This window comes from Mytilus edulis, chromosome 12 (assembly GCF_963676685.1).
Source record: "Mytilus edulis chromosome 12, xbMytEdul2.2, whole genome shotgun sequence".
NCBI lineage: Eukaryota > Metazoa > Mollusca > Bivalvia > Mytilida > Mytilidae > Mytilus > Mytilus edulis.
The window spans coordinates 66,743,602-66,759,788 of NC_092355.1; the positions used below are offsets into that span (position 1 = coordinate 66,743,602).

The 16,187-nt window shown below is 32.1% G+C and overlaps 1 protein-coding gene across 10 annotated transcripts in view; it reads right to left on the minus strand.

Annotated features, from left to right (window-relative positions):
- LOC139498974 (potassium channel subfamily T member 2-like) overlaps positions 1-16,187 on the minus strand; it is a 147,712-nt gene that overhangs the window by 119,805 nt on the left and 11,720 nt on the right. The window contains exon 1 of one of the 10 annotated variants that reach the window (XM_071287603.1): positions 11,306-11,439. The exons of 5 other annotated variants lie outside the window; for them this stretch is intronic. Coding sequence is in view for 3 of the 5 variants with exons in the window: in XM_071287596.1 (XP_071143697.1) it covers positions 7,182-7,293 (112 nt within the window). In the remaining 2 variants the exon portion in view is untranslated. Of the gene's footprint in view, positions 1-1,735; positions 1,809-7,181; positions 7,413-11,305; positions 11,440-16,187 lie in introns of those variants that run through there. 4 more of the 10 variants (XM_071287596.1, XM_071287595.1, XM_071287597.1 and 1 more) reach the window with 4 other exon arrangements.

Below are 16,187 nucleotides of genomic sequence, written 5' to 3' on the forward strand. Positions count from 1 at the left end.
CAATAGGTAAAAACAAAAGAACGAAACAGCACAAAACAAACAAGACCACGAAACAATACATAGAAAACTAAAAACTCGGCTAACAAAACCCACTAAAAAACTTAGTGATGTCTGGTGTTTCGTGAAGGGTTAGCAAATCCTGCTTCACTAGTACGGTATTTCTTATAAATAATTTTAAACAATTTTGAAACACTACTCAGTCTAGTTCATGGAAATATACTGTGATCAAGGCAACTATACAATAACCTATATATATATATATATGCTATAGGACAAACACTTTTGTAGCAGTTCTTTGTCTTGAGAGTTGCTGATAGGTCTTGAGAGAAAAAATGCCTACAAAAAATTGTGTAGTTTCAAAAAGGTAAATTGCATTAGTTGCCTTTCTACAGACTTTTGAATAACTGTCACTGACTACAAACAAATAGACAAAGTATGAGGGTGTGGATGGGGGTCATTCATTTCTGTAAAAAAATATCATTTTTCAGGCCGTTTTTCTCTGTTCTTTATAAATGTTGTCTGGTTTTTTCTCTATTCTTTATATTTAATACCCCCATTTGTCAATATTCTTTTTTTCTCTCGATTTTTTCCTTACAGCCCTTCTTTCTAAACATTTATCCGATTATAAACCCCATCTGGTCATTCAAATATAACAGAACATCACCAAGGCAGTATCTAGGTAAAGTTGACAGTTGACAAAGAGTAAAGGTTGGCAAGTGCATAATAAACAAGGTTATTATTTTTTAAGTGTGTGCAATTGATGATTTTCAACATATTATTCCTTCTGATCAATGGATTAAATAAATAAAAGTGCAAAATACATTTTACAGGTAGAATATCAGATATATACATCTACTATTATTGTATTTTGTTTTTTATTGCTCGAATGCATGTTCAATATAACGTCACGTGAAAGATAATGAAACGTTTCGAACGAAAAGACTACACATATTATTATAGTTTAAGTTATCATATTTCACTAAAAACAAAACAAAAATAGAAATTTTGGAAAATCGGTACATTTTTAAAATATATTTTATTAGTTTGTTTATAAATTCGTTCTCGAATCAACAGTTACGGTTAGCGGTAGAAATATATCATTAAAAATAAATTGCGAATAAAATGTCGATATGAAAAGTTAAAAGGAAATTAAACGTTTTAAAAACACCCTCTTAAAAGTATCAAGGCAACTGTGGCACAACGGATGTATAATGTATTATTCATTAACGCCAAAATAAATGAAGGCTTTTCTGGTATGGTTTAAAAAAAAATGTACGATATAGCGTAAAATCTATATTATTCAAGAATTTTAATTAAAGGCATAATTATTTAGATGCCAATATCCATATTTTGTACATATAATACAATCGCCAAGATTTTTTAAGTGGCAGTAATTTAAAACTAAAGCTTGAAAAGGTAGTCAAAGCCACAATACACATATAGCACAGGTACTTACTTGTCTTAGGATGTTTTCCCTATATTATATTAAGGTATATAAAGGGGGGGGGGGGGGGGAGATTTGAGACAAGTGCCTGTGACAATCAGCTAGAAAACAACGACAGAACTGGTAAACAAAGAAAACAATGTCAGTAAAAAAACAGCAAGGTCAGAATACGATGACATATAGCTAACGATATTAACGATTTCAGTTTTTAAAAACAAATGACATTTTCTTATTACCAAGTTTTTAGTAATTACTGAAGTTGCGATGGAACTGTTTAAATCACCTACTTACATTGTACGGGACAGCACAAGACTTCGACACCGACTGACTCACAAAAACACAGATATCGAAGATGAATACCATCACATGTTACATGATCAATCACAGACAGATTACATGTAACCAAAACAAATTGAAAAATGAAACCACAAAAATAAGTACGAAAATATCATTTCATTTCCTAGAGATGACGCAATATATGTCATTTAGATATGTCATGAAATATAATTTCCTTAAAAGTTTAATAGTATAGTTTAGGGACTTTCCGTTTTGGATTTTCCTCAGAGTTCAGTAGATTTGTGATTTGAATTTTTTAAAATGGAACAAATGTTCTGGAATATCATTTCTACTGGAAAAACAAGTGAAACTGCGAGCTACTGCTCACTGATGATACCCCCGCCGCAAGTGGATAATATTAATAGTGTAAAAATATGCAAGTGTTCGGTAAACAGGAAGTTGTCGAGTGATGAATCTGAAAACGCATCACACGGTATAGCTGACTTGTATAAATCCTGAAACCAAATTTCAGAAATCCTTGTATTGTAGTTCCTGAGAAAAATGTGACGAAAATTTTCAACTTGGCTATCATGTGTAAAATCATACAAGTGTTCGGTAAACAGGAAGTTGTCAAGTGATGAATCTGAAAACGCATCACACGGTGTGGCTGACATATATAAATGTTGATACCAAATTACAGAAAGGGTGGATGTGTAGTACCTGAGAAAAATGTGACGAAAATTTTCAACTTGGCTATCATGTGTAAAATCATACAAGTGTTCGGTAAACAGGAAGTTGTCAAGTGATCAATCTGAAAACGCATCACACGGTATAGCTGACTTAGATAAACCCTGAAACCAAATTTCAGAAATCCTTGTATTGTAGTTCCTGAGAAAAATGTGACGAACATTTTCAACTTGGCTATCATGTGTAAAATCATACAAGTGTTCGGTAAACAGGAAGTTGTCAAGTGATGAATCTGAAAACGCATCACACGGTATGGCTGACATATATAAATGTTGATACCAAATTACAGAAAGGGTGGATGTGTAGTTCCTGAGAAAAATGTGACGAAAGTTTCATGGGACGGACTGACTGACGGACGGACGGACGGACGGACGGACAGACAAAGGTAAAATAGTATACCCCCCTTTTTTAAAGCGGGGGTATAATTATTGCAGAATTTCTAACGGAATAAAGGATATACAATGGTAACCGGTAAAGGCCATTTCATTTTTTTTCTCGATATTTCGCTCTTTCACCTTTTACATTTTATACGGCGAAAACAATAAAATGCAATAATAAATTGGATGGAGAGTTGTCTTATATTCACTCGTACTACATCGTCTTATATCTAAATAATATGAAGCCGAAAAAGAATTCCACTTCTCGTTTTCGTGATTGGCGACTAAGCTAATTCGAAAGGCGAAATGGCAATAACCGGCCACTATAGTAGTATAAGAAATTTGTTCCAACAGGAATAACTTATCAATAAAATTGAAAATGGAAATGGGGAATATGTCAAAGGGACAACAAGCCGACCATAGAACAGACAACAGCAGGAGGTCACCAAGAGGTCTTCAATGCAGCGAGAAGTTCGATCCCGCACCCGGAGGCGTCCTTCAGCTGGCCCTTAAAACAAATATACTTGTTCAGTGATAATGAACGCCATACTAAACTACAAGCATTGACTATAAAAGAGTTCACAGAGGAAAATACATCATACGTGGACTCAGACAAATACACGTTGACAATGTGACATTTTGAGTAAAATGTGTCAGTACCTTGCTTAGATGACAATGTCAGTAATGATGAATTTCATATAAGGTCAACGTTGACAATGTCAGTGTTGTAAAGAGATAAAGATGACCGTGATGGTGACAATTCAGATACTATATATGAAGGACAACGTTGACAATTTCAGATCATACAAGTGAGAGGTTTAGCTAGCTATAAAACCAGGTTCAATCCACCATTTTCTACATTAGGAAATACCTGTACCAAGCCAGGAATATGACAGTTGTTATCCATTCGCTTGATGTGTTTGAACTTTTGATTTTAACATTTGATTGGGGACTTTCCTTTTTGAATTTTCTTGGAGTTCAGTATTTTTGTGATTTTACTTTTCAGTGTCATTCTGGTACAGATATAAAGATGACAATGTCATTCTGGTAAAAAATATACAGATGACGATGTCATTCTGGCAATTATATAAATTTGACAATGTCATTCTGAAAAAGATATAAAGATGACGATGTCATTCTGATAAAGATATAAAAAGATGACACTGTCATTCTTGTAAAGAGATAAAGATGACACTGTCATTCTTGTAAAGAGACAAAGATGACACTGTCATTCTTGTAAAGAGATAAGAATGACAGTGTCATTCTAGTAAAGATTTACAGGTGACGATGTCATTCTGGTAAAGATTTAAAAGTGACGATGTCATTCTGGTAAAGATTTAAAGGCTACGATGTCATTCTGGTAAAGATTTAAAGGTGACGATGTTATTCTGGCAAAGATTTAAAGGTGACGATGTCATTCTGGTAACAATCATTTGCATATATATATTAAACTTTTCGTTCTTTTGTACGCCGACGACACTATAATTATATCTGAAACGGCCGAATCAATGCAACACGCCTTAAATGTTTTTGAAAGATACTGTGTCCAATGGAAGTTAAACGTTAATTTATCGAAGACAAAGGTTGTTGTGTTCTGCAAACGGAAATCAAGAACATTACCAAAGTTTCAAATATTTAACCAGTCTATTGAAATTCAAGATTCTTATCCATATCTAGGACTAACCTTTAATTACAATGGTTCATTTGCAACAGCGAAGAAACGTCTTAGCGAACAAGCACAGAAAGCTCTTTTTAGTCACTATACAAAGATGCGTAACCTCTCAATACCTGTCGACTTACAATTACAACTGTTTGATGCACTTGTACTTCCAATTCTGACATATGGATGTGAAATATGGGGATTCGGAAACAATTACATGTTGGAAAAAATCCATCTACAGTTTTGCCGGAATGTTTTGAATATTAGATCGTCGACACCAAATTTTATGACATATGGAGAACTTGGTCGTACACCAATAGATACCGTAATAAAATGTAGAATGGTGTGTTTTTGGAACAAACTTCTCACCAATGAAAATAAACTGAGCAGTATACTTTATCAAATTATGTTCAACTTAAAAGATGATCACACTTTCAAATGGATGGATTATATTAAATCGATTCTAGACAATGCCGGACTAAGTTATGTTTGGACTCAGCAATCACCATTAGATATAAATCAACTAAAAATCGTACTAACAGAAAAACTGAAAGATTCATTCATTCAACAATGGCATAGTCAAATTGACAACTCATCCAGAGGAAAATTTTATGGACTTTTTAAAACAATCCTTGGCTTAGAAAACTATCTTTTAAAGTTAACACCATTCGAACGTAAATATATTTCAAAATTAAGATGCTGCAATGTAAAAATTCCAGTAGAGCTGGGAAGATGGTATAACATTCCAAAAGAAGAGAGGACATGTAATTTGTGTTTAACTGCAATTGGCAATGAATACCATTATTTATTTGAATGCAATTCTTTATTAGTAACAAATATCAGAAATCAGCATATTCCAGAGTACTATGTGAAATATCCGAGTGAAGCAAAAATGAAAGGACTACTGTCATTGACTAATATTAACGTACTTAAAAATGTGTCTTTATTCATTTCAAAGTTAACTAAAATATTATAATATAAAGTAAAGTAATTTTCTATATATTTCATTTCTAAGTTGTTTTATTTATTTCTTTAATTGTATGTGATATTATTTTGTAATTTACCTCTTGTTTCACATTTCAATGTGACTGAGTGTTTTTGAAATAAAGCATATTGTATTGGTAAAGATTTAAAAGTGACGATGTCATTCTGGTAAAGATTTAAAGGCTACGATGTCATTCTGGTAAAGATTTAAAGGTGACGATGTCATTCTGGTAAAGATGTAAAGGTGACGATGTCATTCTGATAAAGATTTAAAAGTAACGATGTCATTCTGGTAAAGGTTTAAAGGTGACGATGTCATTCTCGTAAAGATATAAAGATGACAATGTCATTCCGGTAAGGAGATAAAGATGATAATTTTACTCTGACTAAGAAATAAAGATGATAATTTTACTCTGGTAAAAGAGATAAAGATGACAATATCAGTTTAGAAAAGGGATAACGAGTACAATGTCAGTTTAGTAAAGGGATAAAGATGACAATGTCAGTTTAGTAAAGGGATAAAGATGACAATGTCAGTTTAGTAAAGGGATAAAGATGACAATGTCAGTTTAGTAAAGGGATAAAGATAACAATGTCAGTTGAGTAAAGGGATAAAGATGACAATGTCAGTTTAGTAAAGGGATAAAGATGGCAACCTCATTCTTGTATTTAAAAGAGATAAAGATGACAATGTCAGTAATGATGGCTGTATTGGTAACTATTGAAGTATGATATGACAACGTTGACAATGTCATTAATGATGCCTGTGATAATAACGATTTCTAGTTGGCAGTTAAGATGACAGTTGGAAGTTAAGATGACAGTTGGAATTTAAGATGCCTTTGATAGTTTAGTTGATAGTTGACAGTTTGTTGTTTAGATAACAATTGGCAGTTGAAATTGCAGTTGGTAGTTAAGATGACAGTTGATAACTAAGGTGACAATGTGTAGTAAAAATGACAGTTGGAAGTTAAGATAGTTATATATAAGATGATAGTTAAGATCCCAGTTGATAGTTATATATAAGATGATAGTTTAGATTCCAGTTGGTAATTATATATAAGATGACAGTTAAGATTCCAGTTGATAGTAATATATAAGATGACAGTTGGAAGTTAAGATTCCAGTTGATAGTTTAGATGACAGTTGGTAGTAAAAATGACATTTGGCTGTTAAGATGACAGTTGAAAGTTAAGATAAGTTGATAGTTAAGATTAATACAGCTGACATTCAAAATGTCAGTTGACAGCTAAGATCACATTTGGCAGTTAAGATGGCAGTTGACAGTTAAAAGTGTTTTACTAAGATATAAATGAAGATGACAGTTTTCTTAGCGGATTGAGATCAAAAGTATTTTGAGATGGCAGGGAAACATTGAATGAGGTTGACATCTCAGGTTTTGCGAAAATTAAAAACTGTGTGATAAGAAAAGACGTCTCTTGTTACTCAAAGGCAATCGCTCAGTTTTGATTACTAATTATTTTGTGCTGGTAAAAGCATAAGATAACAAAATAAAAAATATACATTGATATAACTTCTAGATTTTGTCTTTTGATATAAAAGATGATTGATTGTTGGTTGCTTAACATCCAGTGGCAAACATTTCATGCATGTTCAGGACGATAATGGAGTGAAGATTTAGAATAATTGTATGCTATAAATGTAAATGAAAAGAATATATTTTAGACAATACCTGAGGCACATCCATTTTCGCAGGTACACGGCTTATTTACTTTTAAATATCTCTCAAGTAACTCGCTTTCACTTCCGGTTTGTGGTAGTTTCTTTTCTTTTATATTTTCCATTTGAGATGCTCACATTATGATATCGTTTATAACACCAGATATGGTTACACATGCCTTTTGTTCGTTGCACTCCATATAATGCTCGAATGAATATTTAATTCAATAACACACATTTTATAGAAACAATTAAATCTTCAAATTTTTCAACGGAAATTGATTAAAATCTTTTTTATTGTTAATAGGGAAACTGACAAAAATTGCAATTCACAATTAAATTTTAAAAATAAATTATTTACATCCTATTAAATCTTATATATCCACATAAAAACAGTTAAGACGTATGGCTCTGTTACGGAAACATAATCTATTTTGAGATTAGAAAAATGAAGTAACGCTTGCATGATTTCTCCGAAATTTTGAAATTAAAAGTTTTATAAAATAAACTTTTTAACGAAACATATAAATTTTTCCACCTGTGAAATTACGCATCCGTATCGCCAATGTAACCAGTTAACAGTTAAAATTTCAAATACGGTATAACTCTATTCTATATTATCCTAAATTGGCCACATTTCGTGAGAACGCATATTAAATTTAGGTATTTGATTTATATACGGGTATATATAAGTCATTACGGACATTGTATATCAAAATATATGGAAAATTGCTATCTTTTTAATAAATAGGCATATATTTGGAGATCATGGTGGTAAAATAATTTCATTTTACCTTGGACCAGTTTTTTATGGGGTATATAAAATCATTTCACCCTTTTCAATAACATTTTGAACAAATACAACGTAGCTTGATTGCAGGACTGCATGAAAATCTTATCGCAACAAGTTTGATTTTTATTGCGAATACTAAAAACTTATGTATACTATTTTATTATTCTAAAGAGAAACAAGAATGTGTCCCCAGTACACGGATGCCCCATCCGCACTATCATTTTCTATGTTCAGTGGACCGTGAAAATGCGGTAAAATCTCTAATTTGGTATTAAAATCAGTAATATCATAGCATAGGGAACATGTGTACTAAGTTTCAAGTTGATTAGACTTCAACTTCATAAAAAAACTACCTTGACCAAAACTTTAGCCTGAAGCGGGACGAACAGAAGGACGGACGGACGAAAGAACGAACAGAAGGAGGAACAGACGCACAGACCATATAACATAATGCCCGTAAATCGGACATAAAACTTCCTTACTTGTAATTCATATGAGCAGGAACATATACATTGGTATACTGTTCCCAGATATGAGATGCATTCCAGTAAGGAACAGAAATGTGCTCATTCGTTTAATTTCTAAAAGTGACTTTAAGAACTCAATATACTTTTTTCTTTTTGTTTTTGAGAAATTCTCGGCTTCGTTAGAGTATATTAACAAAAGTATTGTTCATGGTTGTTGTACGTAATATTAATACCCTTCTGGTGATAGACGAGGGATTCGTGTTTTCTGGTTTGTGTGTCCGTCCATCCATCCGTCCAATTACAGGTTAAAGTGCATTATAGGTTAAGTCGGTTTCCCATGAAGTTGAAGTCACATTAAATTAAAATTTAGTATAAACATGATGATAATTATCAATTGTGATTTATGTAGCAATTCATAGTTCAAGGCCAGATTCCACGATTTATTAAACATTTCTGGGTTTTTACTATTTGTTTATTATTAATTTTGTTAATTTGGATTTTTTATTTAAAGAGTTTACGCTTATGAAATTTTAGAATACCTCAGTCTCCGGTTAAGACACTTACACTGTATAGTTTCTTACACTTTGTTATTAACTATATCATTCAAAATGCGAAAATATAACCTATGTATGAATAACTTATTCAATAATTGGTAACCAGGATATTCGTTGTAAATTATTTTGTCCATTTAGGCCAACTAAAATTAATTAGTAGATTTTCATCCAAATTTTTGAAAAACATGGGGCGGGTGGGAGGATTTTATTTTTTAAATTTTATTTCATATGAAACCCTTGTCACAAGTTCTTCATACCTCGGGGTATATGCTAGTGGAAAACAAGCTTGTATAATGTATATACATATTGTATAAGGAATCTGACACTATTTTTTAAACTCTTAAATAAAAATCCCTGATTGGCAACCACTGTTATACATGTAATTGCCGCTTTAGAAACCTATTTATAGTATACATCAAAGGGAAGAGAAATGCTCTCTTCAGTTGGACTAGACCTACACCAAACTTATTTTGCTTTCTAAGCAATGGTTTGTAGTCCACATAAAATCAATAAAATGTATTGGTACAATTGTATGCAAGCCAACACAAGTATTATGAGTACAAAATAAAATGTAAACTCAGTGTGGAAAGTAATTATGTGATGTAAAACATGAACTTAACCAAAAAGTAGTTTTTTAATGACTAAATTGAGGATATTGGGACAGTTACAGAGGGTGTTTGCTGTTTGTCAACAAAAACAACAGCCATGGGTAAATATAAGGGAATTAAAATGCGTGTTTGTCGACTTTTTTTTCTCAATATACGGTCAGAAATCAAACAAATTCGTGCTTGTGTCAATTTCTTTAATCCAGTCATGTTTTTTGTACCAATTTGTTCTACGATTCTTGCACTTTGGATATCATTTACAGTCCAAATTTCCTGACACAAAGTCATCGTATAAATAAAGAAAAAACACAGTTTTCGATTCACTTGTGACTACCGCAATTTGCGTTAAATGACAAGGCGTTTTACTCGTTACTCGAATATTTCATGCCCTTCTTGTTATCAATCTCTATTCTCGGTAGATGTTGTCATAATAGAGCAGCAGAATATGTCGACTCAATCATATTGTTATTAGATTACTCGAAGAAATACAAAAACGAAATTTGAAACAGGAAGTGTTGAATGAAACGAAATTATCGATGGTTCCCGGTAACGGACATGATAAAATCCGGAAATCGTATTTTTGTTAAATAAAAAAAATCGGGGCGGGACGATTTCAGAGGGGCGGGCGGGGATGAAAATCTAGCAATTAATTTTAATTGGCCTTACAGTCTCGTGTTTAATTTGACCAAGGGGTACAACTCTGAATGTTCTCAAAGGGTTGTTCATTTATGTTTTTTTTTTTTTTTTTTTTTTTTTTTTTAAATATTTAGGTCAGTTTTCTCTATTTCCTACCCATTGTTCTCTATCACTTATTGTCACATAATTCTCTAGTCTTTATTTTTTGCTTCATTGTTCGAAAGATTTGAACCCTTATTCTCTATTCTCTATTCAGTAAACCCCATTTATACCCTCTTCTATGAAGCTCGTGTGGTTTTGCTTTTCTGAAATATTTTATGAATTTGGCTATCTCATGCTTAGATGTATAAATAGATAGATTGTAAATTCCCTTAAAACTAATTAAAATTCAGTTTCTAGAGAAGTACAATAACAATATAAATATTCCGGCCATCGGGGCGATCTTACACTGACACAACGCGTCCTCATGGGATAACTATTACTTACACAATAGTTAAGGGTAAATAGATAAGTATTAGAGCGACAATGTTTCACGGAAAAATTGCAGTCAAAATCCCATTTCATCAAACAATATGTGCCATCTTCTGAGAACAGGATATTTGATCAATAGGGCATCTTTAAAACAAAGGAAAGATACAAGTATGTAGGTGATGGCTTCCTTCCTCATTTATAAATATCAACTCGCTTCGATAATTTATAAACATCATCGCATTAGCTTGTTTACTTTCATAAAAGTGAATGATGGAAATCAAAAGCATTTATGATTCCCATGACTTTTATAAGTGTACACCGGATAACTTTGATTGTGTTATAAAGAAACAATGGATAAGCTTGGATTCGTTCAAAAGATTTGTCAAACTCGTCAACTTCTCGCTAGTGAAACTTAACCCCCTACTCGTAAGCGATAATTTAGAGAACATGAAACTCCGACTCCTGTTAGGCAGTTATCGACGCCTTTCCGTCATTCGACCATTTAAATCTTGCTAGACTAAAATTGCACACATTAAGGCATAAAAACTGGAACAATTTAACCAAAGAAAACGAAAAATAGAAGAAAGAACAAAATTAAATGCAATACGTACCACTTTACAAGTTATGTATAACTGTTTGATTTCAAATGCAGTAAACAAAAACAATGAAAAAGTATTCCTTCGTGCTCTCACAAAACTGAATCGAGTTCTCCCGAAATTCCTATTAAACTTGAAACAAAAACTAAGTACTGATTAAATAACATTGCAATGGAGTAAATAAACATACAAAATGAGGAAACAAATTTGAATTAATTGTCAACGTACTAATCAAGAAATTGTTGTTAAAGATTTATTATTGTCGGTTACTTAACATAAGTGAAAATTTATGTGACCACAGTAATTAATGAGACTCTGAATGGGGGCTCCCTATTTCATAATTCTGATTTTTTTCACATCATTTTTCTTCACTCTTTATTTATTTAGATCATTGTTTTGACCAATACGTACTTTATTTCAAAGTACTCCATTGTTTCTTTTATTAATATTTTGTTTGTTTGCCAAATATTTCTCTATTCTGGAGACCCCAACCCAGCCTCTTATACGTACTAAAGAATGTTTTGCATAAATATAATTACAAAAAATGTAACTATATTTAGAATTTATAAATTCCTATATTAGTTTGTATAACTTCTCATTTGATAATTTATATAACTTATATCATTTACAAACGTCAACATACTGGACATATGAACACACGATGAAGTTCATCTTCTACATTGTATTTTCGAATGAACGTTGTGTTTGTGGGATTATTCGGCTTATTTCTGGTACTCTGAATAAAACACGTCCTTTTTTATAAACAGGGATGTGTTTTATTCGGAGTACCAGGGAGAGTAACCGACATAACAGTATCAAAGTAACATGTATTTTGAGTTTCAGAGGATCTTTTTAAATCCTGGATTTTAGTTCACATTTCATACGCTACAAGATAAACTATGAGTTAATCAAAGAAGGGGTCTTTATTTAGTGTTCCTTTTTTTTCTATTTTTTCCTATTCTTTTTTGTTCACCAATTTTTCTCATATAATTGAATTGAATTGGTACATGTATCATACTGATTGATAAAGACAATAGATTGATGAGTGATTGGGTTTTGCTTTAAGCCGACTCAGCACAAAAAGACAATAGATACATGTACAGCAAGAGTGGACAGTTGTCTAATTTGTAATCATACCACATCTTCTTTTTTATATTAAGTAATAACCGAGTAGACTACGAAATGAATTCGTTCAACAATTTGATTTCTCCGATTATTGAAACATAATCGATTTTATATGTGTCACATCGTCTTGGTTTATATACCTATTCGACGATAATCGTTACGTGCATTCGCAATCTAATCGATAATTCAGTGGATTTCGCATCGGTCATGTTTTCAGAAATGTCACATTTAATTAGAAAAAAGGATTTCATCGGTCCCATTTTTGCTATGTCACGCGATATATCAGAAAATGGGGGCAATGCGTGCACGGTTTTTAATCAGATTGATATACATTGTAGGTTAACAGTTTATAAGCGTACTAGGTTGTATTATGATGAATTTGCATATTATGTGTAATCACGTGCTGCTGTTATACATGTAGCTGGTGATAAAAAAATAATTGAAGTGCAGAGCTGCATATGAAACAAGTAAAAAAGGAAACATTTAGTTTACACTTGACCGAATTAATATGTCGCATGTCATCAAGATTTATGACAACTACTTAACACTTTCTTCTTATAAACGTCAGAGGAATTCTTTTAGCCAAATAAAGACAATATAAGCCTTGTAAAACCTCTTTTTGACATTAATAAAACCATAAACAGGTGCTTTTGTCAGACGGTAGTCTACATTTAACTTATTAGATAGCCAAGGCTAAAGTTTTAACAACTATAACTAATTATATATTTGTTAAAATGAGACCGACCTATGTGCATAGGGTCAACAGGGACATAAAGAGAGAGAGAAAAGGGGGGCTCTGGCGAGTACCAAGATAACATAAGAAACAGAAAGTGTTCTGCATGAGATATATAGAGTGTTTTAAGGATGTACTTAGGTGAGGTTTTATAATTTGTGTCAAATGTTCGGACTCCTAGGTATTTTTTCATACATTACAATGAAAAATACTTTGCCCCATAACACCCATTTATTATTTCATATAAGACTTGATAGCTCATGAAATGTCATTTACCAATTTAAGAAGATTCTTGATTTTCTTTCATTTGTAATATCAATTTTAAATTCTTGATTTATTAATTTTCACCTAACCTCACCTAAGTACAATCATACTTAAGTTCATTTTTTGTCAAATTTTTATTTCTGAGAAGACGATGACATTTTCAGTTGATCAGAATCAGCTATAGAACGGTTCGACTTGACAAAAATGGAACACGTTCAATTGAGAAGAAATAACGGTATTTGGTTCATGGTCAGATTCCGCATACTATCAAATATTTATATTTTTGTAAGGAATAGAAATACTAAGTCTTACTCTTAGTTTTGATCTTTTTGATGAGTTTCTTTTACCTCTTGTTAAATTAAAAGAAGCTGTGAAACCTTTGCTTAAGAAATACAAAGACCCCCCTCTTTCCCCCGGATAAGGCCTATTAACTTATAAGAATTTACGTAAACCTATTTGAAGAAAATACAAGTTATATATATATCTATTATATACATTTCTCATAAATTCGACATCAACAGGTGTTCATTTTGTAATTATTCAAGCGTGCATAAGTTACTAACATATCGTTTGAAAAGTGTAACATGTAGTAATAGGGACAATATATTATGTAAGACAAGGTAATAATAAATGAACGAGTTTCCAGGGTTAGACTGCTGTCTCTATTTTAGTTGCTTATGAATGTATTCAAATCACGTGTATAAACTTGGGTCACGGCCCCAAAAACACTACAAGCAACGTCTATTCGAAATAGCGAAGATATATTCGATGCTTCATGTAGGAAGAGTATTACGGTATCTGCACTTTAAAGAATCTGCATGTACAACAAATTGTTAGTAGCCTATCTACTGAAAGGCAGAATTGTTGGCCATATCTATCAAGACCAAATTTTACACACAGTTATGGTCTAAATTTAAATCTTTCACCCTGTTGTAATGCCTAGCAGAACCTATGTCTATTACATTGAATGTTGTCTTGTTCTACGGTCCTAATTTGCGTGAAATTTTTTGGTGCTGGACATTTTACAACATCCCGTTATAATATCTAGAAGAACCTATGCCTATTACATTGAATGTTGTCTTGTTCTACGGTCCTAATTTGCGTGAAATTTTTTGTGCTGGACTTTTTAAAACATCACGTTATAATATCTAGAAGAACCTATGTCTACTACATTGAATGTTGTCTTGTTCTACGGTCCTAATTTGCGTGAAATGTTTTGTGCTGGACTTTTTACAACATCCCGTTATAATATCTAGAAGAACCTATGTCTATTACATTGAATGTTGTCTTGTTTTATGGTCCTAAATTTGCGTGAAATGTTTGCTGCTGGACCTTAAGCAATTAAAATGTCCGAAATAGAATGATCCGATCTAAGCTATTATATATTCAATTGAAATTTACGACTTGATGAGTTCGAATAAACAATGTAAACTCTATCTCGATCTTAAACTTTTATTTTTATTCAAAGGTCAATCACTTTTAATCAATTAAAGCTTTCAAAGGTATTTTTAAACGCAGAGTAATCATACTGTATGTATTTTTGGAAACTTTGTAGTTCATTCTTTATATTCCTTATTCTCAAATATTCTTTCCAAGCACGTGTGACGATATGCTATCTGCTTTCAATAGTATTTTAGGCGCAGTGAAAGCATATACATTTATTTACGGATTATACATGTATCCGGAAACTTTATAGTACATTCTTTATTCTCAAATATTCTCTTAAAGCACGGTAGACGATATGTTATCTGCCTTAAATAATTACATATTAACATATTTATATTATAAATGTTACAAAATAGTATCACAATTGTAATAACATATTCTAAAAGGGGATTTTTTACTTTTCATCTTACCGGGAAGTCTGAAATAAAATAACTTACTTACCACACACCTTTACTGTTTATAGACAAAAGTACAGGTGAACTGTATGATTTCACATATAAATATAAACCGGTTTGTTTTGGCGATTGCGGTATTTTCTAAAATATTCACGTATGATAACACGATTTATTTACGGTTTGTTTTCGTTCTATTACAAGTAAACACATAGAAGGAAAATATTAAAATACCGTGAAAGTGGAATTTATCTAATGTCTTCGATGATTGATTGATTGTTTGTTTAATCGATTGATTGATTGATTGATTGATTGATTGTTAGTGTTTACCGCCACTATCATGTTTGTCAGCTAATTAAATCCAACATCATGGACAGAAGAAATAAGACGGGTAAAAAACCATTCTAATGCAACAACGTTTGTAACGGTCATTTTGATTGGATAACGTTACTTTTTTACATGGCATCAATTGACAATTGATGCTATGGGACGTTCGCGCAAGCGCAGACGGCATTTGACAGATTTTTATTACATGTTTTAACGTAGTTTTCTGTCAGTTTTATTAGAATGGAGATAACAATATTGTATTTTAAGCTCCGACGGCATCACGCGTCACCAGTAAACTTAATTTGCGACCATCAAATCCTCAATTGATGCCGTCGGAGCTTAAAATACAATACAGTTATCTCCTAATTATCAGCACACAAAACAAAACCTAAATTCATTACTACGTGTACCAGTAAACAACACAAACCAAAATTGAAAAAGATGGACTCAGATTACCGAATGATTCACAATTTGGAGCTTGCTTAGTACCTGCTTACATATCGTATTCATGTAGAATTCGTCAGGTATACATGGTCAACAAGTACTGAATCATGGTTTATTATATAGAAATTCAAATTTGAGCTTTTGTTCTTGAATTACTGTACATCAA